At 46.6% G+C, this 26,805-nt stretch overlaps 1 protein-coding gene across 1 annotated transcript; it reads right to left on the reverse strand.

Moving 5' to 3' along the window:
* Positions 1 to 470: 470 nt before the first annotated feature.
* HEMK1 (HemK methyltransferase 1, mitochondrial release factors N(5)-glutamine) lies at positions 471 to 26,731 on the reverse strand. Its single transcript, XM_082289062.1, has 12 exons — positions 26,600 to 26,731; positions 25,495 to 25,576; positions 23,781 to 24,157; positions 23,226 to 23,317; positions 22,133 to 22,226; positions 10,455 to 10,604; positions 8,344 to 8,408; positions 6,512 to 6,561; positions 5,178 to 5,283; positions 4,340 to 4,435; positions 2,501 to 2,614; positions 471 to 2,158 (listed from the first exon to the last, which is right to left on the reverse strand). Exons 3-12 carry the CDS (start codon positions 24,039 to 24,041, stop codon positions 2,122 to 2,124), a joined length of 1,065 nt encoding a protein of 354 aa, XP_082145188.1. The 5' UTR covers positions 24,042 to 24,157; positions 25,495 to 25,576; positions 26,600 to 26,731; the 3' UTR covers positions 471 to 2,121.
* Between the last annotated feature and the right edge of the window lie 74 nt (positions 26,732 to 26,805).

Consider the following 26,805-nt stretch of genomic DNA (forward strand, 5'->3'; position numbering starts at 1 on the left):
CACACTGCCTTCTGCAGCCCAGCCACTGGCACTCTCAGAGGGCCACCTAACTCCAGCCTGCTGCAGGAAACCAGCTCACCCCCAAGAAGAAAGCAGCACGATGCTGTTTAACATTCCCATCAGCCCATGGACTATCCAGCTTTAAGGCCTCCTGCAGAAGCAGGCTGTGTATAATGCTCTGTTTCATGCACAAACACTGCTAACACCCAGAAGAAATCTGAGAACTCATTTCTTTAATTTTTAAACAGAGTCTGACAAACTAAATTTTAAAAATTACTATAAAAAAAAAAAATCCACAACCACACAACACTCTAGGAGGCCAGAAATCAGCTGTACTGAAACTATTTCCAAACCTAGGCTCAAATGCACTTTAACTGACCTATTTTTGTTCTTTCCTTCCTCAGATTCCTCTACTGTGTTTAACCAGGGCAGGTACTGCAAGCCAGAGCAGACTCACAAATTCAAGTAAAGAGTATACAGGACATGGTAAACTACTGGGGTGGATAAATGTAGTGTGAGATGTACAATGGGTAAAAGACCAGTCTGTGAACAGAGCTGTGAGTAGGGAGAGGTTCCAGCTGGAACCCCAAGTGCTGGCTCATCACAGAGAGCTCAGGTGTCTGTGGGAAAGCAGGGCCGATGTTCAGGAGTTAAAGGGGTGAAGGAAAGACTTGTTTGAGGAGTGAGAGTGTGGGAGAGGCAGAGGGGAAAGGGAGCAGATATATCAGTGCTCATGTAAGACCCTCTGAACCTGCTGCAGCCTTCCAACAGACTCAGATTGCTGCTGCATGTCCTGCCTGGTGTCTCTGGCTGTGCAGTCCCAGGTCAGCTGGACAAAGCCTGACAGCTCCTCCCTGGCACACACACACAGCAGGGCCCTGTCTGGACACTCCCAACCCTCCTGAGTGCTCACCTTCACTGGCCCAGCAACTGCTTCCATCTGGACTGGCAGGCCAGATCCTTTCTTTGTCTTGCCTGCCTTCCTTCCTTCCTTCCCTGGCTAGCTATGGTCTGGAAGAGAACTTGCACCACGGGAAACACAGCAACAGGAAGCAGCAGCTTGAATTTAATCCTGCCATTATTTATACTGACATGATGCTGACTGTCCACTTCAGGCACTTCTCTCAGTGCTGTTTCAGGTAGCCCTAGTCTGAGTCATCCTTCCCAAAGAGACAGACATCAGCTATTCCCACGCCTGTCAAGAGACTGGGTCCTACTCCAGTACTGTCCAATTTTGTACAGGTCATTTCACCTCCTGTTTTTCAACTTCTCCATCTGCAAAACTGGAGTAGTGACTCTGGCCTTCTCTGTAAAGTCTTGCAATTAAATGCCTCACATGGAATGTAGACATTTCTATTACTATCAGAGCAATGTGTGGGTGCCAGATGTTTATTCAGGTCTGCCAGCATCTCTGAATAATTGCAGTGCAATTCTTTGAAGGAGCCTGATCTGAAGCACTATCTTTATTACAATGCTGTGACTGCTTCTGGCAGCATCCACCAAGTGTCAAGGGCTGTAAATTCAGGTTCTGTAACATGTGCACTGATCCTTCAGTGACAATCACTCAGCAGGAGTGGGAAACAAAGGCTGTTTGCTATTGGAGCACCAGGATCCTGGAACAGAACTGCATTTGAAATGTGCACATCAGTTATGTCCTGTTATACCTGCAAATCCCTGTGCCAACATAAGCCAGAGTTTGGATTCATCATCCCATCTGGCCACATTCTATATAAATGCATCTCAAGGCCAATTGAAAAAAAAATTAAATTCTTTCTAGGCCAAATGGGTGATCTGGCACGTTGAGAAGCTGTATTTTTAATCTGGAGCTGTGAACTCTTCTGTCTTGGGTCCTGAGATGATTGAGTCACTTTAGCAGAACAGACCATAATGTTTCATGCAGTTCCCTGAGGAAGGTGAAACACTTCCACATGCTCAGCTGAACTTCTGCATCTCTGGATGAAATTTGTGTGAGGAAATGAGGGGTCTGTCACTGCATGGAGAGTCCAGCACTCTGGGGAATGGAGATTCTTTTCACAAGGCAGAAGAAGTTTTCAACAAGCTGTTCAGCCAGGCTCAAGAGCAAAAAGCATCCTGCAAGGAGAGTTGTTTCTGACACACTTGTCAGCTGCTTTGTTTCTGGATGTGCAGAAACCTAGGCCTGTGGGAAAAAGAAAGACCAGAGCTTTGAGTCTCACTAGGGACAATGTGCCTTCTACTTTCATCCTATAAAAGCAGCAATTTTCCAATGGCAATGACCCCACCAGAGCCAGTCACCCCATCAGAAATGCTCACCTGTGTCAGAATTTCTGACTCAAACACTTGCCAGGCAGTCTCAGGATAGCAGAAGGCTGAGATACTACCAGGGAGCCCCTATTTTGTCAAAGACTGGCTTCAGCCGTAAAGCTTCTCTGGCTGAACTCATTTGATATGTAAAGGTACAGGGACATATTCTACAAAGGACACAAAATCTGCAAAAAATTGAAGGCAAAAAAAGACTGACTTGCCACAGAAGTCCTTGTGAATGGCATGGAGGGTGAGCAGTAAGTCTGGGTGTGCCTGTAGCCAGTGCTCCACCATATCGGGATGCCTGGGATCAACTTCCAGAAATACACTCCTGAAAAGACACATTTGGGAGTAGAACTGGAGAGGTGCACATTTAGGTTGCTAAACTGATAAAAATTAAGATCTTTCTTTCTGTATGACTCTGACCAGTGCAGGAAATGAAAAGGTCAGTAAACACAGTGCAATCCAACAGTCCTAAACCAGGTCATAGCTGTCCATTTAAGATGCAGATCCCAGCTGCCTCCTTCAGGGGAGAAAGTGTTGATCCTGGGGGGAATTCTCATGGTACTTGTCTGTGTGAGCAGTTAAAGCCTTGTATTGAGATGCAGTGAGACCTTCTGAAGCCCACCCAGAGATACCACCAGCACTGTGTTTCTGAAACCCCCAAAGATTTAAGGACAGAAGGAGGTTTTGTGCTGCAGGAACACTGAGCACTGGCCTGGCAGCCTGGAGTCCCTCTGTGCATAAGCAGCGAGAGACACGAAGTACAAGTCAGTACACACATTCTTCCACAGTAAATGTCTCCATAAATCAGCCATGAAAACAACACCAGCATTCAGGCCTACACAGAACTGATCAAATAACCTCAGTTAGGGCACCAGGGCCAGGCCTGGACACTGCAGGGCTATTTCCATCTCTGCCAGGCTTTATGACACTGGCTCATTCCCCATGTCCCCTCCCGTGACAAAACAGAACCACCCCAGCTCACAGGCACTGATGGAGCTGGTTACAGCCTGGGACAGCACAGCAAGGGACAAGTTTAGCAGGCAAGGGACACAGGCCAAACCCCATCAAATGCTCTCCTGAGAACTCTTAAAATATCCCAGACTGAATACTCCCTACAAATTCACCAGGCTAACTACAAGCTGTGTATGGATCTCATTTCTGACCTTAAAAAACTTCCCCTCCTCAACGGGGGCTCCACCTTATTAAACAAGCAAAAAGAGAAGGAAAAGCAATAATCTTAACAAACAACCCCTCAGGACCAGTCTCTATTGCTGGGAAATTCTGAGGAGCATCTTCTGCTCTTGTGGTCATGCAAAGCATGAGGAATGAATTCTGCATGCAGTATGCCTCTCAATATTCCCATTCTTCTTCTCAAAACAGCAGATTTTCAATGACCTTATGCTGGCCAAATGTCAGGAATATCAAACACGATGTGTGAATGCCCTGGCACATGAACAGTACTTTTGGGTATCAGCATGTTGATCTTCAAAATGGATCTCACATGACAGATAATAGGAACAATCAGTCTTGAATATTAATCATGGAGAAATTTAACATTTTAGAAACTATCCCTGACTGATCTTCTTTCTCCTGGGATATTCAGCATTGTATACTGGCACAACAAACAAGTTTCCCATAATTAAAGGGTGGGAGGGAAGCAGAGATCTATATCCATCCTCAAAGAGTTCTACACTGCTTCTCCTTCCATCAGTTATTCTCCTTAGAAAGCTCCCCTGCTTTCTGCACTCTCTTTCTCAGCTGCTCTCTTCCATGTTCTTTTTGTTGCTGCTTTGACCTTAAAAGATTCTCACTTCACTAATGACCAGGAAACACCACCAACAGCCAAGGAAGGCTCATATCCCTTTACTAACCATTTCAAGCTAATTTTGCTTACACACATGACATTTTGTAAACTGCTATTATCAACTGGAGCAATGAGGGGACAATTTTGCAACTATTTTCTATCTGTTTTGTTTTTATACAGAGAAGTACAGAACTTACAGAAGTGGATGGATAAAAGACATGAAATTCAAAAGAGGGTAGTGCTTACCCAGAAACCTTCAGAAGAGAAGGAGCCAAAGCCAGAATTGTTTTGATGACTCTCATGCCATCATCTCCCCCATCCAGTGCATCAAGGTCCTCATAGCTGGGGTGTGGGAAGAAAAAGACATTTGACAGCAATTCCTGTGGCCCTTGAGAATGCATCACCCCACACCCCCAAGGAGAAAAGTGCCCCTAACACACCTGAACTCCAGTGTTCCCAGGGCAGGTGACAGCACTCACCCCTTTTATGGGAAATACAGGGAGGGAGAAGGCAGCTACCACTGGGCTGAGAAACCCCACATTTAGCACAAGCAGAAGACATCCCCTGAAGTATTTCTGAAAATTAGGAGCCAACTGTAGCTGGGATCTCAGAGTTGCAAACACAGGTCTGTTCTCTCTAAGCTGGCCAGGGAGTGAGGGGGTTGTACAGCAAGGGATCACTGCTTGATTTCCACCATGCCAACCACCAGATCAGACTGTGGCTAACCCAGCAGAGCCAGCTGGGGTGCAGAAAGCTCAGCTATCAGAACCTGCTCTGGGGCACATCTTGTACAGAGGTGGGGGCAGGACTTTCTCCTCACATGCATGACAATCAATTTTGGATTGGGAACTTGCTAATTTCAAACTTTGTGCTTTTTCCATTTTAATAAACCTTTAAAACACTTCCATATTGCTTCAGGCCTGTAAGCAGTATCAAAGCAAGCCTGTATTATTATATCCCAAATAAACACACCTACATTTTGCACGTGTATATTACATTTGCATGTTTTGTGTGCAGTATAAGGAAGCAGACAGAAAACCTTGCTTTGACAAACAGGAGAGGAAAAATCTCTTTGTCTGATTACCGGAGGATTTCTGCATCCAAGGAAGCCATGTCTTCATGGAAAACATATGGGGGGTTACTGACTATGACATCTATGGGGCCCCAGAGCAGCAGCTGTTTGGCAGAACCTAGAAAAGAAAAAGAATCACAACCAGCTCTCAAGCACAGCATCTTCCCTATAAGCTCAGTGTCAACACCCTCCCCAGGAAACTGTCTCCAGGCACATGTAAATGTGTTTGGCTCTGCTTTGTGATAATAAAATTTTATCCTGTTTCTTTCTGCAACAGCCTGCCCTGTTCCCTGTCCCAGGAATGCAAGAATAATACAAAGGAAAGCACAGGCAAAGTATCATTTTTTCACATCAAGAGCCTGCTTAGCAGGACATGTTAAAAATCACAGGAGCTTGATGCCCTGGAGCTCTGTGCCCACCTGGATCTAAAGCAACAACCAGAATTCAGAGAGCCCACAAAGACCTCAGTGGGAGCTCAGACTGGCTTTCCAGATGAACACCATTCCTCTTACAGAACTGTAGCAGGACCTCCAAAGAGCTGCAGGGCCCCTCAGCAAAAACAACAATGGGCTGCTCTTCTGCAGACCAGGAGCAGCTCCCCACACTCCTGCTGCTGTCTGACACAGGCCAGCCCTGAATCAGATCTCATGTAACCACATGAGTATGACACTGCCCTCAGGCAGCCTCTTGGCACACAGCTTTCAGCTATAAGAGATAGCAGAGTGTCAAAAACAAGTGCCACAAAGGTGTATTAATGAACCCACAGCTGCAGCTCCTGGCTCCACAGCTGCTAACAAACAGCCAAGCACTATCGACCTAACTGGATAGGCCCCACCAAATGTTAGTTTTAACTGGTTTCAGCTGGCTCTGGGGAAGAAAAGCATCCTTTCCTGGTTCAACTAACCTAATTTCAGCTGAGTAAGGTTGGGCATTTAATCTAAGCTAAATATCTGGGCTCCCTCTAACATCAGTGGAGAGACAGGCATGTTTGTGTTTATCCAAAGCATCCATGTCAGCATGGAATGAATTACACTCTGTATATATTTGCCTCTCCCCAGCAACAGTAAAGAGCACCTGGACTCCCAGCTCAGACACAACCTTGGGACACATAAAGCCAAGAACAATTCACCTTCTGATGTAGTCAGGGGCTTCTCTCAGTTGATAATCTGCCCTGGAAATCTCTGCAGGAAAAGCTTCACTGCCTCACTTCTTACTGACCTTTTTCTCTATTAACTTCACTCTTCTGCTGCCTGCATCCCAGAGTGGTCCCTTGGCTGTCTCTCATGCTTCCCTCCACCCATCAAAGACAAAAAGGGAAAGGGGATTGTAACAGTGAAAAGAGTTACTGTGTGAAACATTTTGGTGGATGATGTGAATCCTTTCTTGGAGTTGCAGCCTGTAAAATTCCAGATGCAAGAACAGAAAGAAGAAAGATTAGGAGGTGTGTTTGTGGATTCATGAACAGTACATTCTACAAACAGATCATTACATATTGCACCTCTTATCTGATATGCATATATTCACAACTGCCAAGATCTTCCCAGCATGTTCTCTCCTCCCACCACAGTGGCCTTACACCCAAGTTCTACTCCCTTTGCTGAGGGCCTACAGTCCTGCCCTGTCAGGATACACAGGCATCAGGAAAGGGAGGGATTCCTGCACTGTGTGCCTTGTGCCCAGATGGATCTGGCACTGGGATTGATCCAGTAAGACTCATCTAAGCATCCAGAGAACACAGCTAGGATAAGGGAGCTCTGAAAAGCAGACAGGATCCAAGCTGGGTTCAGTCAAGAAGTAACACAGCTTATCCTGCTGGCTTCTCTCCCAAGAGCTACAGGGCACCACGCCAGGGACAAGATCCCAAAGACACAATGAAAATATCCATGGAGACCTATGAAGTTCTCTGATATGGCATTATACTCCCTCATTCACTCTTGAGCCAACAAGCAATGTTAATAAGCAAGACAATTTTCCCCAGAGGTCAGAGTTATAGATTATAAAGGAGGCAAAGATCTGGCCAGCTTTTATTATATCAATGAAAAATTGCAACAGAATTTGGTTTGACGCTGACACATTAGGATGAAACCTCTGCTCCCCATTCCCTGTAACTGGGCTAGGAGGCAAAGGGTAATAGTGAGGTAACCAATTTAGGAAGGGCTTGTTCCTACTAAGCTCTTCAGACTCACACACAAGCTGGGACTGGTTGCAAGAAGTGAAGAGATGCAGCCCAGTGCAGCCAGCACCAGAAGTAGCCCCCCCACAGTGCTGGCAGCAGCTTGGGAAAAAAGGGGTATGTGGGTCTGTGGACAGAAATCCCAGTTAACCAGCACCTCTAGAGACTCACAGCTGTACTGGACTCCATGAGAAACAGCAACAGGAATTCTTTCTGAGATGGCTCTAATTAATGCCTAGGGCCCAGCAGTTACTGAGGACAAGAATGCAATCTGGAGCTCATTTCACAAAGCCCACAGAGACTCAGAAGCTCTGGAGTTCCCTGTGGTAGTGATGGGCCAGAACAATCTGACAGAAAAGCTGAGCAAGTGGAGCCACTAGGAAGGAAAAGGACAACCTGACAGACATCTTTCAGCACAAGGTGTTTGAGCCAGCAGCTCTGAACATCCATCCAGCCACAGCACAGGTGTCTGAACAGCACGGGATCCAGCAGCACCATTCCCACCAAACCAAGACTGCAGGGAGGATGCTGAGGGACACCACACAGCACATCAGAGGAAAAGTGCTGCTTGACTGTGCAAGCATCTCTATAGGAGCAAGGACAGAAACAAGCATGATCGAGGGAGCCAGAGAGAGAAAGGTTCAGGATATACCTGTCCTTAACCTCCCACGTGACATAAACATTCCTACTTCAGTCCTGAGCTTCCTGAGTTCACAGACAGGGGTAAGAGTAGTTACCAAGAAATGCTTTGAAAACCCTTGACAAACAGGATGTGAGCACCACTGCTTTACTTAGGTTGCTGTCTTTGCAAAGCATGTTCACAAGCCAAAGAAAATCACTCTGGTAAACATGAGCAATTTTTTTCTGGATTGTTACACACTTTAGGAGTTCAACAACTAAACATTCTCTGGTTTCCAATGGTGATAAACATGAACCACATGTACAAGTACTGAGAACTCAATACACTATAATTTACAAAAAAATGAGTAATATGTGGTCTTGTACCTGTGTGCATTCTCCCTGGTGAGATCCACAGCAGCCTCCTCTTTATCCATGGCTATGACTCTGCTCTGGAACAGATAAAAACAACAAACCCCACCAAGCAGGTGTTACAACATCAAGATTCCCGAGCAGACTGCCAAACATGCAAGATCAAAACCGACCAGAGACTGCTCACTCTGGGCTCCTGGAAGGAGCAGCTCCTGAGGAATGCATGTAGGGCATAGCTGGGATCATGAGTGATGTGTGTAAGGCACTAAGGTGACTGAAGGCTCTCTGCAGCACAGCCAGCAGCCCACCAGACCAGACAACAACAGAGGCACAGTGACTCACCTCACCTGACCCCTCACTGCTCCTGGAAGGGTGGCACTCAACACTGGCTAGTCTGGGCTAGGCACAGGCTGCAGGAAGGTCATGTTGTTGGTTTTATTCTCCCTAATATAGACAGGATCCCTCCCAACACTAACACAACCACTTGGGCAGAGATTCTGGCATTTTCCATCTGCTATGCAGACACCTTTTACCCAGTTACTCCACTGCAGTCCTTAGACCACATTCACTGCCTGTATTGACTGCATGTACTTGACTCTTTGTCAAGTATTTTAGAGTTCTCCAGCATAGTGGTAAGAGACAGGGCTCCACAGCTAAAGCTTTGTTTGACCTTCCATTCCACCTTGGGAAAACCACAGGCAAAGGCCTAACTTGGTTTTGCTTTGCTCAATGTTTTTTTAAGCACAGATGTTGGTATGGATTTACACAGAGAACACATGCTTGAAGAAACTGCTTGGAGATGATGGTGTGATTTGCTATCACTCCTAAGGGGATTAATTTCATGGTTCCAGGCCAGCACCCACACACATGAAGCTCACCCTTAAGGTGAAGGACACAGCTGAGACCATAAATGAAAAGTTGCTGCTGTTTACCCAGTACTTTCGTGCCAAATTCTACCTCAAACACTAAGGAGATTACCCAGAGTGTAACTCCACTTAGCTGTCAGTGTGGCTACCATTAATTCTAATCAGTCAAGGCTCCTTATTTCCCTGGGCACAGCAGTCTGGGCTAGGAAAGGACTTTTATGAGTTACAGGGGCAGACTGACACAGCTCTTTAAGTTAACAAGCAAGGAAAAGAGCATGAAGCTCTTCTCCTAGCTAAGGAAATCAGAGCAATTATACTCTGAAGTCATGAAGCTCAAGTATTAACCTTCTCAGGTAACTGGGAGGAGGAACACTCCTTCCATTAGAGGCATCAACCTCTAATTCTTATATGGCAGGGCTTATACTTCTACTACTATATTTCTACTTCTGTCCTCTAAGAGGAGGGGCTGGCCACAGCAATTCTCATTCCTGAGAAGGAACTGGCTGGTCTGCAGTTCTGAGGAGAGGGGAATACTTTTCCCTTAACCACATGCAATGAGACCTTGGATTCATTCCTCATTTTCTTGACCAAGAGTATAAACATGTTACATGCCACAAGAATCAGGGGCAAGAAGGGCTTTGGTCACCCAGATATCAGCCCCCTTCTTGCTCTTTTCACTCTGCTCAGAAGCTGTGGGTTGTTACTAAGGAACAAAAGACTACAAAAATATGGTTTGGCAGTTGTGGCAATGAGATATGCTTGTTTTAATTGATCCCAAGTACTGACACTGCTATAATAATCCCTTTCCTGTATAATTTAGCCTTCAGTTTCCTGGAGACAAGATCTTTTGATTCACAGAAAGGTGTTTTTAGAGATGACTTCCCCATAAATTCAACTAACAGAGTGTGTGCCCATGCCTCAGTACCTCCTGTCCTCAGCCCAGGTTAGTTTCTAAAACCAGCACCCACCAGTGCTTCAAGGTAAGGTGATTAATAGTGAGCTGCAGCAGCTCCAGAATGAGCATATTCACTTCTTTCATTCTGATTATGTCTCTGCTGTTCCTGCAGACAGATGGGGAGAGGGAGCAATTCCCAAATATCTCTCCTCTACCTACTACGAACTTACAGAGCCTGACTGTCAGAGACCTGAGCTGTCAAAGTCCCATCAGAGAAGTTTGTGACATCTCAGCAAAGATGAGCAGAGTGGGATTATCCTCTAACAAAGGCACCTATTGAAGCAGGAGTACTGAAGGGAGCTCACCTGAGGCAGTTTGCAGAGCAGACTCAGAGCAATTGCTCCAGAGCCACAGCCTATTTCCAGGATCACAGGATGAGGAACAGGAACTGGGAAACATAGGGCTGAATTCTCACATCTCTGAAATTCTTCCTCCACAACTAAAGAGACAAGATCCTAAAAAAACAAACAAAATTACCAAGGGAGATGTTTTGACTCACACCTTTGTGATCTGAGGACTGAAGTTTAAATTTTTCAACTCTGTACGCAGTGAAATGTATTTTTGTTGCTAATTTTAAAAACACAGATGGTAGCAATGGAACTGACATGCCAGAAGTCACTTCAGCTCCATCTGCCCCACAGGATGCTATGATTAGTAACCAAATCCTCAGGATACAATCTCCCAGACCCTCTGAAATCTTACAGCACTGTTGGGAAAAACAATAACCAGACAGCTGGAGCACATTAGCTTCTGCAACATCATTTTATTTACCCCAAAACTTTGGCTTTCAGAATTTGTAAGCTTCAAAACTCAAGATTTCTACACAGTGTCTATAGGGTAGGTGACCAGGAGGCAGTTGCACAGCTCCTAACAGCATCTAAACCAATAATCCAGTGTGGAGATGAAAAGCCAAGGCAATGAATTACTAAATGATCCAAATGAGCAGCTCCCTGCATGGATTTCAGATTGTGGACTCCTACTACACTTTGTTGCTATAAAGTCACATAGAAAAGATTTTCACCCATGCTCCTGGATCTGTATGCAGCTCTGCCATTGCTGCCTCCTCCCTCCCATCACTCTTTTCTTTTCTAAATCCCTTTGCCATGTTATATAAAATCCAACACAGCAGGAGGGGTCTCAAAAATTTCTAAGGTTTGTGAAAATGAAATATAAGAGAAAGCACACATGTGCCTCCCTCTGACTGCAGCATGAACTTCCTTTGTTATTCACTGGAGAAAACTTCAAGATGGAAACCTTATGAACACCTTGAGTGCATCAGCAGCTCAGCAGGTCCTCCCAGCTCCCTCCCATCCTTGTGCTTTCAGGGCACAACAGTACCCAAAGGCCTTGCTGCCCTAGGTGTTCCCAGCGTGGTTAGGATTCTCCACTTGAGAGGGCTGCCCTTCGATCTCTCCTGTAAATCCAGAAAGTTTAACAACATTTACAAAAAATAACTGGCATAAGATGGAATATTTAAAAGGAACCAGTCCTGGCAGGCAGGTCAGCTTTTCTTTTACTTTACAATGGCTTTTGTTGGGAGCCTGATCTGGACAGGCTTGTACATAAGGGCAGAAGCCCTTCCTTGGACCTCTCACCCTAACTGGAGTGCAGCATAAGAGATGCCTTGTGCAAAGTTGCAGTATTTCTGAAAAGATTCATAGCTATTGGTCATCCTTCATGACAGGCCACTCCACACGTGCAGTAAGTGGGAAGGGAGATGCAAATAGGTATAAAAATGAAGTGTTCAGGTAGATGAGCTTTGATGAACCATCCCTGGAGCAGGCAAGTTTCTGGACTGATATCTAAATATACTCAGCCAGGGATGAGGAGCCACACCCCAATGCCCTGCCCTGGTCACCATGTCATTACTGGCATTGTCCTTATATGGGAGTTTGGCTAACAGTCTCCAAAATCACAAATTCCTCACTGCTGCTCTGGGATTCCTTTCCTGGACAATTATGGATGGAAACAGTCTCACAGGCTCCCAACCTGGAGGAAACTATTACAGGACTCAGACAGCAAAAGGGAAAAATAAACACCTTATCTACCCATTTTTGTGAGATGTGACTTTGGCCATTCAGCCAAGAGCTCCAGATGAATCAGTCTGGAAACACTCGGGCACTGCAGACAGCCAGAGATTGCAACCGCAGCTGCTTTGGCGAAGCAGGTGAGGTGCTGAGGATTCCAAGACCACAGAAGGCACCCAAAAAATTCTGCTTGGCTTTTAAATCACTTCTTTAAATATCAGCCATTTCTGGGCACTTAACAAACATTTCCTGGAAATCTCCTCAGTAACTCAGAACCATCTGTTCCCAGAGTAGCACAAGTTACTGATTACAAATGTCCAAATGTGACTTCCATACACTGGAACTATTCTAACCATTTATTAACTTCCTTAAGGTTTATCATTAGTAATTTCAAGCTTGCTGGGTTTTAATGGAATGCCTACTTTACACATTCCACAGAGAAAGCATTTTAGTGTGCTTGCCAAAGCTGCTATTTAAACATGACCGATTTCAGGTTTTACCACATAAAATATACATAAAATTGGATGCTGATATTACTTAGACTTTGTATCCTGCTTTCTGACTGCCTTACCTCATTGTCTTGGTTATTTCACGATAATTCCTTTCATGATAATTCTTACTGAGGCAAAGGCTGGTTTTCTCATAATGCACATTTACCATAATAGTACAAAATTAAAACACATAAAAAATAATGGGACAACCTAAAGAAATGGCATCTTTTTCAGGACATTAGTATCTCCTTACAATAAATGGTTGAATAATTATTTTCAACTTGATTGACAAGCAAAGAAGATTTATTCCAACTGGCAGAGAATCAGGAAAATTCAGCAACCATGACACAGAGTATGTCCAATCATCCTACTCCCATTGCCACTAGGTTTCAGGAATGATTAAATTATCAAGAATTGTTTTGAAACCGTATTCATCAGATTCTTCTCAGTATTTTTCACCTTCTAGCAAATGATCCAACCAAAATCTGTGCTCCTCCAATCACACCATCACCTCCAAAATATCACCGCTGGAAATCGATAAATTAGAGCACTTTGCAGAACACAGCAGAGCCCCTTTCAAATCTCATCTTGGGAGATGAAGCATTTCTGGCCAAGTATTACAGTGTTCATACAAAGACTACAAAACACCCTGCAAGTCAGACATTCCCAGTCTTTGCACAAGAATCCGACTGGAACCACAGCTGGGGAAAAGCAACAAAGATGCCAATGGTGCTAAAAAGAGGTGTCTGGGACTGGCACAGAGAAACTGAGACTGGAACAACTGCAACAGGACAAAGGCTGGGTCTTTATTGGGTAGGACACGCCATGTCTTCTCAGACTGAACAGATTCACAGCACAAATACCTACTAATGTAATGCTAACATTGCCAAAAAGCCATTTCAACCACCAGTTCGATCACCAGCTTTGAAGGCTGAGATATGAAATGACAAAAATTCCACTGGCAAATAAAAGAACACACTTTGTGACCCAATTCCATATTTGCCCACAGCACGCCAACCACTGGGTAAAATGAACGCTCAATTGTGGAGTTATTAACATTCAAATTATTGCTTTCAGTATGAATCATTTTTGTCAGTTACAACCCAGTCTACAACAAGAAATTCTGCTAACCAGTGCTACAGGTACTGGCGGAACTATTTTTATCCTGGAGCCTGCTGTACACACACATGTGGTGATCAGTGTGATAATTGTGTCAGAATGGGGAAATGGAACATTTTGAAGAATTTTCCTCCCCTAGTCTGTGCAAGAAGCTCCTTCCTGCAGCAAAAGCCAGTTTTGGGAGCAGTGAAGGGACTGAATGGCAAACAGAACCAGAAAAAAATCTAAAATTCTCTGCCTGCTTTTGCTAGTAACGGCAGCAAGGTGGAAGGGAAGAAAGGTCCCCAACATGGCTTGGGCAGCCCCCACAATGGAGCTGTTGACACCTGCATGCAGGGGCAGACTGCACATTTCATTCCATAGATGGGTGAGCAGAGGGGTTCAAACAGCCAGGAGGAAAAGACAGAAGTCACATGGAACAGTGAACTCAGTAGCCCCTGCTTTTCCTTGAAGTAAATCTTATGTACGGCCATAAACTAAAACACAAGAAGTTTCACCTCAACGTGAGAAAAGACTCTTTACATTGAGGGTGGCAGAGCACTGGAACAGCTGCCCAGGGAGGGCATAAAGTCGCCCCCTTGGAGCTACTCCAACTCCACCTGGACACGTTCCTGTGTCACCTGGTCCAGGTGACCCTGCCTTGGCAGGGGGGTTGGACTGGATGATCTGCAGAGGTCCCTTCAAACCCCAGCAGTTCTGTCATTCTGTGATTACCCTGTGCTTACATGCACAGGGGACACAAACGTTTGCTTCTCATGCTACTTCATTTCCAGCACTCAAGAGGCTCTCAAGCTTTTGCCTCTTAGCCAAGCCACTCACAGGCTGTTCTCACCTTGTGATTCCAGGAAGTCTTGCTTCACTGCCAGATTCACCCTAAGTTTACACTGTCATTTATTTGGGTTCAACTCCCCCATCTTCTCTGTTGAGTGCAACAAATGCAAAACTTTGTGAACACCTCCAGCTTCCCCTGAGCCTCCACTGCACCCTTCCACCCACAAGTGTGGTTCCCCAAGGCCCCCCAGCACCCTCTAAGTTCTCACAGCTCTTGGTGTCACCTCTGCCCTGTGGCCAGGGCTCTGGTTCACTGCTTTTCTTGGAACCGCAGCTGCACAAAGGAGCGTGAGGTCAGGGGCTGCCAGCACCCAAACCACAGAGGCTGCAGAGCTGCAGCCCAGGCAGAACCGGCTCAGGCTCAGCCGGGTTCCACCCCGAGACAGCCGGGAGGAGGCAGCAGAGATTCCTGGGCTCAAGGGTAGCTGCAGAGCCGAGCACAGGGACAGAGCTCAGGGGATCCTCTGCTACAGCCCAGCACCAGGGAATGACCCATCATACGTCTCTGCCATCAAAAAGGACAAACTAAATAAAACAAGAGGAAGTGAGGAACGGGAAAGGCAAGGGTGGAAGTCACAAACTCCCACTGCATTCAGTACAAGCAGCCTTTTTCCACGCCCCAGAAGAAAGCAGGGAAGACAAGGTTCCAGGGTAAGAGCTGGGGTGGCAGAAGGCTCTAAATTCCCAGGTCAGTCAACTGGACAAGGAAAGCAAAAAACCCAGGAAAACCCTGGTAACCTTCTCTCTGCTCTTGCACACTTCCTGGGAATGTTTTACTTATTTGTGTGCTTTCCAGAAACTTCTGTTCTCAGAATCCAGGACTTTCCATAGAGCCTGATCTGATATTAACCCAACCACCCCTCCCCTCTTGTTTACCCACTTGGCTGCTAATCAGCACATGACAAAACACCACAAAGCCAAGCTGGAAACCCAACTCCATGGCAATGGCCCTAGAATATCCCTGCCACATACCCTGCTTCCAAAACCAAGCCTCCAAGCCACCCCACTGCTTCGTGGGCAGGCAGGGGTTTTGTCCTGGGCTCTTCTCCCCGGCACTGTAGTAGGAAAGAGAAAAATCACAGAATATTCTGAGTTGGAAGGGACCACTGAGTCCAGCTCTTAAGTGAATGGCCCATGCGGGGATTGAACCCAATGTTGCACAAAGCCCATGAACTTCCACTACAAATGTATGGGAATCAAAGCACCTGAATAACTGCAGGGGAGCCACTAATCCTGAAAGAAAGGGTGGCTTTAGGCAATGACAAACAAACATGTCAAAGCATACCTAACACTGAGGAAGGGGTTTGGCTGAGGTCACACAGCAGCAACTCCTGATGTGTCAGGGCACATGCCATGTGCTGCTTCATCTGTTGGAGCAGAGGCTGTGACAGCACCCAGAAATTACTTTACCAACAGGCAGCAACCCATACGTGCTCGTGCCCAAGAGACATCACCACAGCTGTCACATCTAAATTTAGCCATGCCCGAGGGGCAGGAGTGGATCCAAGTCACTGTACACCGACCATACTTCAGGTGTCCAGCACAGAGCTCTATCCAGGCACGCCTCTCCAGAAGCAAGGTATTTTCTTTCTCTGCAGATACTTGTATTGACCACTGCCAGACACAGCATCTGGACAGATGCACTAGTCTAGCTTGCTGATCCCCAGCTCTAGTTACTTGGATGTTTGAAAAGAGCTTGGGGGAGGAAATGAAATTTTTTTTCCCTCACGTGGGAATCTCCTTGAGTCCCATCTGTTACAGCGATTTTATAGATTTTCTCCAGTTCTAGTCCCACATTCTGCTTTCACTGATGAGCTACAGGACTCGGCTAAAACACATGGAAACAGGAGCCTCTTTCAATCACAACAGGGAGATTAAAACCCCCCAAAATACAGGCATTAACAACAGAGAGATGTGTGAGAAGATATTAAAAAAGTCTATGTAAGCTAACCTGGGAAACAGGTTTGTGCATGTCTTAAAAGAACTGCCTTCAGCAAATTTTATCTTTAAATTTCCATTTTTCAGTCTGTCCTGAAAATTACCAATTTGGAAGTAATTCTGTGCACTAGCAGGGTCTTGTTTTCTTGCATAGGAAGCCAGCAGAAACTACCACCACAGTTCATCTTGACCAGTCAGCCAGGTACAGCCCTGTTTCTTCCATTCTTTCCTTTTGAACAAGAAGAAATCTGTCTGGGGAAAACATTCTGTCCTGATTTTCAAGTGGCCAGCAACAGACTCTTGCTAAGCTGTTTCAGCATTTCATTACACTGTCTGGTGAGATGTGCACCTTTTCTTCTGGCCTGCAGTTATAGTGCTTATTATACACTTATCTGTGAAACAGAGGGACTTCAGTTTTCAAATTTCTGCTGTCTGTGCCAGGTAATTTACCCCTAAGCTTGTTTTTGATGAACTAGACAGTCTTTAACAACAAGGCAGACTTTTCCAAGCTATTAATTCACATACTGTTTTTTCTCCAAATCTAATTTTCCACTTCTTCTTCAAGCAGTCAGTAACATAACTGGACATAATAGTTCTGCAGCTATTCCACTGCTGCAATACTCATTATTTAATGCTGCTACATGCACATGGGCACTCCCCTGTCCCACATGCAAGGATCCCAGCAGCCCACTGAGCAGCAGAAAGCATGTGCTCCTGGTCAGCCAATACTCCTAATATACTGGAGATCCCAAATCTTTCTCCAAGCCCTTCTGGCAGCACAAGTCCCTCAGCCACAAGGCACAGGCTGCTCTATTTGTTTCTCTCTATATGATCCCATTAAACACTTATGCCTAGCTCAAAGGGCAATTCCAATTGCTCTGCAGCAATAACAGGCTCCCTTCATGATTTCCAATCCCCAGCCTCTGTGCCACAGCCCACTTGCAGAAAATACTGCTCTCCTCCAACACACTGCTGAAGTATTGCCCATCATACGGGCAAAATCTGATCTGTGAGGCCACAACAGCAATGCTCCAACTTAAGCACATTTGCTTACAGCTATATTTTGACAGATAGCAGTCAATTTTTGATTTGTTAAATAATGCTCTACTGCATTTATGTTTAATATACCTTATACAAGTCTACACATATTTCAAGAAAGGACCTTAAGCTAATGTCAAGACAAAGCACTATTAGCCTTCTCACTTCCCAAACTGGGAAGCCCATTACACAGAAAGGGGAAGCAGCCTTCCCTTGAAGAGACAACTGGTCAGAGGCAAAATTATGAAAAAAAGCCAATCTCCTGACTCTTGATTAATGACTGTACTCACTAGACAGTGTGACCTTTAGACCTTTCCAAGAAGTATCCATCTGTGTTAAAGAAATTAGGGAAATGAAAGGACATTTCTGCATCTAAGGGCTCCTTTCAGCCCTGATTGGAACAGAAAATATGTCACTGCTTTGAAATAGAACACTGGAGAGAGAAAGGGCCCACCTTGCAATCTGTTTATTTGCATACACAGGTCAGGAAGGGAAAATTCTCCCTTCTCTGTGTGCTGGACCTTCTTGAAAGGTTAATGATTATGTTTAGCTAGAAGTTAAACTTCATGAAAGGTTTCTCTAAGCCAATCTTTGACTCAAGTGCTTTCACAGAACACCCCACACAATGAATGCCATTCCACAGGCAGGTGCAAGTTAACAGCATTGACTTCAGGTTTCAAGCATGTTATTGTGGGAAAGAAACAACCTATTTTGGGAAACAAGCAAAAAAGCTTAAAAATTACAGGTAGAAAAAGAATAGATAGAGACATAACTAAAAATTACAAATGCTGTGGTGAATGATTGAAGTGTTATACAGTAAAAACTAAATGTTTTCCTTTATGCAGCACTGGAAGCAAAGAATACACCTTTCCCACGTATGATACAAGATTTGCTCTCACATGATGCCAGGGAGGTTAGACACAGACAGACTCCAAAGAGGATTAAACAAATTAGTGGGGGACAGATCCATTAGCAATTATGAAGCAGGATGGCCCCAAATCCAGCTTTGGTAAGAACAGCCCTTAACTGCTGACTGTCAAGAGAAGGAAGGACCTCTCAACACCCACCTTTTCTCTTGTCATTTTGCTCCCACCATCTGCTAGGAGCCCGGATCGATAGCTGTGAGGCACAAGAGATGGCCATTTTTGTTTCCACTGATCAAATAAGCTTTCTCAGGACCACCAGAAATCCTGGGATAACTGATAGGGAACCGAACCGGCAGGAACCCGGCGAGCCTGAGCCTGGAGCGCCCTCTGGGTGTACCAGGCGGGTGTGCCGCGTACCCCACATCACGCCCTCGGAGAACGCCTGGACCAAGCCGAGCCCTTCCCAAAGGAAGCCATGGTGAGGCTTCATAGAGCCTGCAGTCACCTGGACAAAACAGGAATGACGTATCCACGGCTGGCTGAATTCTCCTCCTCTTTGTCCCGTTTCTCCCAAAGCAAGGCCTTCTAAAATTTTAGAAGTTAAAAAAAATACTTGCTTTGGGAAAAGGTCTTTCTTTTCCATTAACAGTGAGGGAGCAGTGTTGAGACAGTGATGCCTTGACATCACACCAGTAATCACCTCACAAAGATAATTCATTGTGCACACCCCATAACTTTGCTCCAAACATTCCCCAGTGCACAAGCCTGGCTCTGGTGCTGCAGGAGGCAAGCTGGAAGGATGCCACATTCCAAAGACCCTCACAAACCCACTCAGCACTTGCAGCAGCCAGTCCAAAGCTTTCCTCTCAGCAGGCCAGAGCTTAAAGCTAGTTCCCTACTTTTGGCTGCCTGTCCCCTCCCCACACGATTCCCATGGAACAGAAGAACAAAGCCACATGTGCTGAAAAAATATTCCCGGAGGGAGAGAAAAGGAGAGGGCTCATCTACCAGAGAGAACTAAATAAGCACGGGGGCAAATTTCACACAGGACAGAATAAAGCAGACAAGGAAGCTTCTCTCTCTGCGTGTGTCTCTGTCCCCAGGCCTGAAACAATGCTCGTGGTTTGAGTCATGCTGTGTTTAATTTCATGTCATTACCAAGGCACCAGAAGCAGGAGTCATAACCCTCCTGTTGCAAGCAGAGAACAATATGTGTGTCATAAACATGGCTCCCCTTCTTCTCAGACTCGAATCAACACACAGGAGGCACCTGCAGAAGCTACGTACATAACATTAAGAAGCTAATTTTGAAGCTGCCTGTGTATCTGCACTAATGAGTCAGTTTAGGGAGTCACATTTTCTCAGCCAAAACAAGACATGTGGCTTGTGTGTGCAGTCACAGATAAACTTGAACCTGGGATAACAATTAACTGCTTCCTAAAGAACAAGGACTATTTACAGAAATTTATTTGGTGAAAAGTTTCAGCACTGCTGGTTTTAAGAACACTGCAGACAAATTCTAAACAAAAGGAAAGCAACAGGTGCAATGGACTTCAGCATTTCTGAAAGCAGGTATTTCCATTGCAGTTTTCAAGTCCAGTGAAGGCCGAAAAAAATTACTCTGATGAAACAAAACATAGACAAACCCGAAACCAAACACATCACACAAAGTCAGAGATGACCAGCCTGTCCTTCCAGCAGAAGGAAAGGATCTGGACACCACTTTGTGCACAGGTTACACACAGGACACAGTTCCTGGAAGCAGCCGTGTCCTACCAGGTGCTGCTGAATCGCTGGATCTTGTCCCCGTGGCTCTTCCTGTCACAGGAACCTCCCCAGCACATTACAAGCAAACTGTCTGTTGCCCACAGAGCTCCATTCCTGAATCATTATCATAAACTTCTGGTCTTCTGTAATAAATGTGCTAAAAATGTGCCTTCATAGGAAGTTAAGTGACAAAACAAAGTTTTGCCAGAGACAAGGTTTGGGTTAAGCTGTTTGCACTCCAGTTTTGCACTAGGGTATATTAAGTGGTTTCAACCACAGCACCACACTCCAGTTTGGGCCAGTGGAGATGCTTTTACCAAAATCAGGCATGTGAGCTCAATTAATAACATTCTCAAGCATTGGCCAGCCCAGCTTCCACTCCACACAATAGGCCTTTGTTTGGAGCCTGGCACTGCATGAGGACAATCAGAGCACAGCTCCAGAAGAAGCCTCGCCAGCAGATATTTTGACTTGCAGAACATACAAGTTCTCCCTGATTTTAATGCTCCTGTTGCATCCATGAACTAATTGGGATTTGAAGGTTGGAAATACTCTCTTGAATCATCCAGAGCAGAAGTACTGTTGACAATAACAAAGCCAACCATCGCTGGCTCCAACTGGCAAAACTATTCCTTGGAGCTCCATCTCCAAACTCAATCACCACAGCATGATCAACCCAGACCAGGCAGAGAGCTCTCAGCCTCTCTGGACACAAGTGTCAGCACTATGATTTAGGGCCCAGCAGATTCTCCATGAGGTGCTGCTGATGCCCCACACCAAACCAAGACTCTGGTTCTAAATACTCTTCTACAGGCTGACATGAAAGCATGTCTATGTTGCAGCTGTGCTGATTCCCATTGAATGCTCTGGAACCCTCTCATGATTTCAGTAGCATCCTCTTCCTCAAAGGCACAACAGAAGCACAGGCTGTCTTTGTCTTTTAAGTTTTGTTTAACTTTTGCACATTACAACAGGCAAACAATTGAAGAAATGACTACTAGACTGAAACAGGTTTAAGCTTCTGGGACTCATAAATGGACAAGGTAAGAAGACCACTTCATCTCCAAAAGTTAACACAGGCTTCAGAAGAAAAACGAATTCTCAGAGGGTAAAAAACCCAAACCAAACCAAAAACCCACCGCACAAATCCTAAGCTCTCTTGCAGACTAGTAAACAGAACGTTTCCTAGCTAAGATGGCCCATGTGCTGAAAGCTAGGCTACTGTCAGGGCAAGTGTCACCATGTAGATCTTAAGCTCTTCCATAGCAGTGGGAACACTGGGGAACATGGAGTTTTAACTTGGTCATGTATGGCTGTCCTTTGCATTCTTATGACCAACAATCACATTTAAATCCAGCCCAGGTCAGAATTTACCTTTCAGTTTCCTGTATTTGTGCAGAAACCATCAAGGAGCCATGAGACAGACAGTAGGTGCCATTTCCTACCAGCCTGCACATGGACACTCAGGCTCTCTGGATTCCATTACTGTTTTCCTACTACTGCAGGGTTCTGCCAGCATCCCCTGGACAATGTCCAGATTTCTCTATGCACTAAGCTACCAGGAGATAGCAGTAGAGGTTTTGAACTTTGCAGGAGTCCTTGCTACAGCAGAACTAAGGAAGGCAAAGCCACCTCCTTCCATCAATGGCAATTGGTTTCTGTGAAATTAAGGGATACATCAGCTTGCAACATTCCTCGCTCTGAGGCAGGAGGCAAAGGTTACCAGCATCGGTTCCAGATCACAAGCTTTGAATCACCCCCATTCTTAAAGAAGTGGAGTGATCTGATTTCCTCATCACTGCAGCCTCACAACATACCGGATGCCTTCACAGCTATGCTCTGATTGTATCGTGTCATGTAACTCACACATCCAAGCCCACCCCCACCACACCCCCCACATTCATACCTCTGTTTCAGGCCGTGGAATAAATACTGGGGGTCTCATCTTCAGGGTCAGGTCCTGGAAGTCCCACTCTCCAAGCACGTACTGCACTGGCATCCTGCAGCAGGCAAAAGGAGTGTGAACACTTTGGGGCTGCACTGGGTGACCAGAGGCACTCTCGTGCCATGCTTACCTCATTGTTAACCACAGCCCCTGCTGAAGGCCAGCAACTGCATGAGCAATGTGCATGTGCATGCTGAGGGAGCTGGGGGAGCTCCCTTCCCACAGATGAGTTTGTTATCAAGCACTGGAATTGGGAGCTACAGGTCAGTCAGCCTCACCTTGATACCAGGAAAACTGATGGAACAAAGAGCTCTCGAGGCTGTGTCCAAACATACCAAGTGCAGGAAGGTGACTGGAAGTAGTCAGCATGGATTTACAAAGGGGAAATCATTCCTGAGTGACCTGATAGTCACCCATGACACAATGAACAGCTCGGTGCATCAAAACCGTGTGTCCTGACTTTCCCAAGGGTTCTGATACTGTCTACCATAACATCTTCATATACAAGCTGATGTAGTATGGGACTGGATAAATGAGGTGGGCTGGAAACTGACTAAACTGTCAGGCTTGGAGGGCTGATTTCAGCAGCACAAGGCTCAGGGAAAGGCTGATCCCTAGTGGAGTGCCCCGGGAACAATATCATGTAACACCTTAATGATCCGGGTGAAGAGACAGAGAGCACCCTTGGCATGACTGCAGTCACAGAGAATTAATTGGGAGGAGTAGTTAACAGACCAGGTGGGTGTGCTACATTTCAGAGAGACCTCTGGAGAAATGGGCTGGCAGGAATCTCCTAAAATTCAGCAAGTGGCAATATGAAATCATATAAAGTGAGGATGAATAACCCCATGTACCAGTACAGGCTGGGGCCTGACCAGCTGGACAGTGGCCTTGCAGGTGGAGGAGCTGTGCCTCTCACTTGAAGCACCATGAGGGACCAACACAGCACAGTTACTTGACATCTGAGCTGCCTCCTCTGTGCTGCCATTCTCCTGGCTGCTTTCAGTCTGAAGGAAAGCCCTCCGCAGGAGCAAGTACAAGAGGATGCTCCTACCTTTGTAGCCGCTTGTGGCTCAGCTGCTGGATTTGCTCCTGCTGCACTGCTGTAAGTGGAGTGTAGAGACTTTTGGAATCCAGGCTCTGAAACTGAAGACAAAGTCACTTTAAAACCTGCCCACTTGTGCCACTGGGGGGGTCCTCTGCAACCCTGCCAAGGGCATTGTCCACGGTGACACAGGATGCTGACAAACACAATTGCGTGGGACTGCTAGAAACCAGCTGGAAAGTGATCAGAAGAACCTATCTGCACGTTTAGAAACAAACCTTCACAACTGTTCTTCTGCTACTTTTTGGTATTCACAAAAATAAGCAAAATTAAGAATCACTTCATCAGGCAAGTCAGGGTGGGTGTTTATGTTACTTCTGCAAAGGAGAGCATTTAAGAGACCCCTGAGTGTTCTACTGGCAGTAATAAACTATACCTCACCCTCTCTGCCATCTAAGGGAGGGTAAGTTGTTCTACTCCCTGTGAGATAAAAATTTAAGAGATTCAATCAAAATGAAAAAGTGAGAAGCACATACAGATTTTATTCTTCTCCTATTACTTAACTGTTTTTGCTCCCAGGACAAATGACACAATATATTGACTAGATTCTCGTGCTTCGGGGATCCCATTTGTGTCAAACACCTTCTGCCAGTAGTTAACCATATCAGTGGCAGTCACGAGCCCAGGTCTTGCACTGCAGTTCTGCCTCAGAGACAACTGCTTTGGACTGAGGACAGCACCCTTGCTCGGAGTCAATCGCCCTGGCACATGCTGAGGTGGGAAGCTCAACAACTTCCTGAGCAGTGGATGGGTGAGGCATGTCATCGTGGCTTCCACACGTGTTCCTCGTTGTCACCTACTGATCTGTCAGTGCTGAGATTCACCTGGTGCTACCTCAAGTCGTGGGTTCTCCACAGGGCAGCATTTGCAGCTCTTCTAGGCTAGAAAACAAGGCAAGAGAACAGCCTGAATCCATTGGGCTACCATATCACAGGTTCCCTTCTGACAGAATGCAGACTCCTCGCCCTAATCCCAGCCTACAAGCACAAAACCAATTACTCAGACCCTACAGGTAACAAAGGACTACCCCCAAAAAAGACTCATGTGACAGCCAACCAGCCCAGCCACTGCAACCCACTTCTTCCCAGAGCTGCCCATCGCCAGAGGCCAGTCCGTGCCCATGGCAGGGCAGAAGCGAGCTGCCCACACACAGGCACAGCACTCCTGCCTGTCCTTGGTCCCAGAAAGCCAGTGACACACCAACCTTCAGCTCCAGCCCTTGGCTCTCCACCCCACAGGTGGGTCACCCCGGTTTCCCTGCAGGAAGACCTTCAGTCTCTCCTAGACTATTTCTTTTAATCCTCTCTCTGTTCATAAACCTCAAGTCCTAGGTTGGCAGGGATGCTCACAGAAGACCTGGCCTTCATAGATCAAGGGTCTTTCACACTGTCACCATCCCCAGAGGGCAAGAAAGGGGTCACAGAGCCAGAGCTGAGCTGCTAAGAGCAGAGGAAGGAAAAAAATCTCACAACGTACTAGAAGGAAGAGAAACACTTGAAAAATAGAAAGGCCAGAAAGGGCAAAACCCGCCAGAGAAGAGTTGGTCTCTTAAAGAAGAGAAGAGGCACAGCCAGAGAGGGAATAAAAACAAACAAGATGACTGCAGGAGACAAAGGAAATGAAACCTTACAAAACAGCTGCTGCATATCACACTTGGAACTGTGTGAGACAAACAGAACAACAACCGCATTTTCCTGCTGTGATCCATCAGAAATGAGGGCCCCTCTCCTTTCTGACTCACAGTCCCTGGAGCAACTGTGGGTTTCCCTGAGCACCCATTCCCATTCCTCTATTTATGGCTGCTTTTCAACACTGTCTTGGAGAGGCCTCAACCTCCTCTACTCCAATTCCTTCCAGAAAATCACCACACAAACAACTAAATACCTCTCCTGAGCAGCTGGCAGCTGCCCCCTAGGAATGCTGCTGCAGGGAGAGCCAGGGAGAGCGGCTCTGCTCCAGCCTGGCAAATGCTGGCACCACAGTCCTGCTCCTGCTGCACAGGGAAACCCTGGAACAGTCAGGCCTCTGCTGCCCTCCTTTGTAAAATCAAACACAGCCCAGGGAAGCAGCAGAAGGAACACCCTGCAGCAAAGATCTGCAGATTGTCTTACCTGCTACCTCCTGGCAAAGGGGTGGATGCTGTAAGAGCCCAAGGATGCCCTTTGTACCATGTGAATTACTCTCGGCAGAGAGACAAACAGCCCCTATGAAAACTTACCTTTATGTTAAGACTGTCAGCTGCAGTATTTATTCAGGAAGCTTCCCACTCCAAAGCCCTGTTTACTTCTACAAGAGAAACACTAAAGGAATGAAACATTAACAACCATTAGCGTTGTTAGGGAGGCAGAGAAGGCCTTAATTGGCCGTGGTTGAGATAATTTGCACAGAATCACAGAATTGCTGGGGTTAGAAGGCACCTTTGAAGATCATCCAGCCCAACTTCCTGACCAAGGCAGGCAACAAAGGAATGTGGCCAGGTGGGTTTGGAATGTCTCCTGAGAGGGAGACTCCATGACCCCCCTCAATGTAAAGAAGTTCTTCCTAACGTTGAGGTGAAACTTCTTGTGTTTTACTTTATAGCCATTACTCCTCATCCTGTTACTGGGCACCATCCTCTTGACAACCTCCTTTGAGATCTTTACATGTATTGAGATCCCCTCTCACTTTTGTCTTCTCTGGACTAAACAGGCACAACTCCTGCAAGTCTCTCCTCATAAGACACATACTCCAGACCCTTCATCATCTTTGTTGCCCTGTGCTGGACCCTTTCCAGTGGCTCCTTATCTTGTCTCTCTTAATAAAGGAGACCAGCTACTGATGATGTGAAGCAGCATGAGGTAGCATGCTTCTTCTTGCTACAAACACCTGTCTGCACACAAGTAAGGAGCAGATTTTCTTTCCCCCCTGCAGTTCCGTGGTTTGGTCCTTTCAGCCCCAGCTCCCACTCCCTGTAGCCTCACACGTGCACAGGTGGATGTGGAAAGGCCCAGCCACTCGCACTGTCGGTCCTGCCCTACTACTCACAGGCCTGAGCAAGGCCTGGACCTCGCACTGTCCAAGTCTCTTTCCAGCTGCTGTCAGCGTCCGGCTGAGCCGGCGCCGCAGAGCCCCGTGACCACATCAGAGAGGGCAGCCTGATGCTGCCGACCCGCGGCGGGAAACGAGCCCAAGAGCAGCGCCGGGACCGGAGTCCGGCTCCTCTTCCAGCCTCTCGGCTTTCCCTGCACATGCAACACCATGACCATGGCGGGGGCTCCCTCCGCCTGAGGGGAGAGTGGGCCCGGGGCTGCTCTGAGGCGAGCGCGCGCACAGCGACGCCTCACCTCATGGCTCCCTGCGGGGTGGGAGGCACAGCCCGCTCGCCCGGGGACCGGGAGCACAGCCGGCTCCCAGTGGGGCTGGGGGGTACAGCCGGCTCCCGTCCCACGGCAGGGCCGTGAAAGAGCAGCCGAGCGGCTCCCGCCGCTGCCGAGAGCAGCGCCTGCCCGCGGCCGCCGCGCGCATGAGTGACGCATGAGTGACAGCCGCA

Source organism: Coloeus monedula (assembly GCF_965178545.1).
Source record: "Coloeus monedula genome assembly, chromosome: 11".
Classification (NCBI taxonomy): Eukaryota; Metazoa; Chordata; class Aves; order Passeriformes; family Corvidae; genus Coloeus; species Coloeus monedula.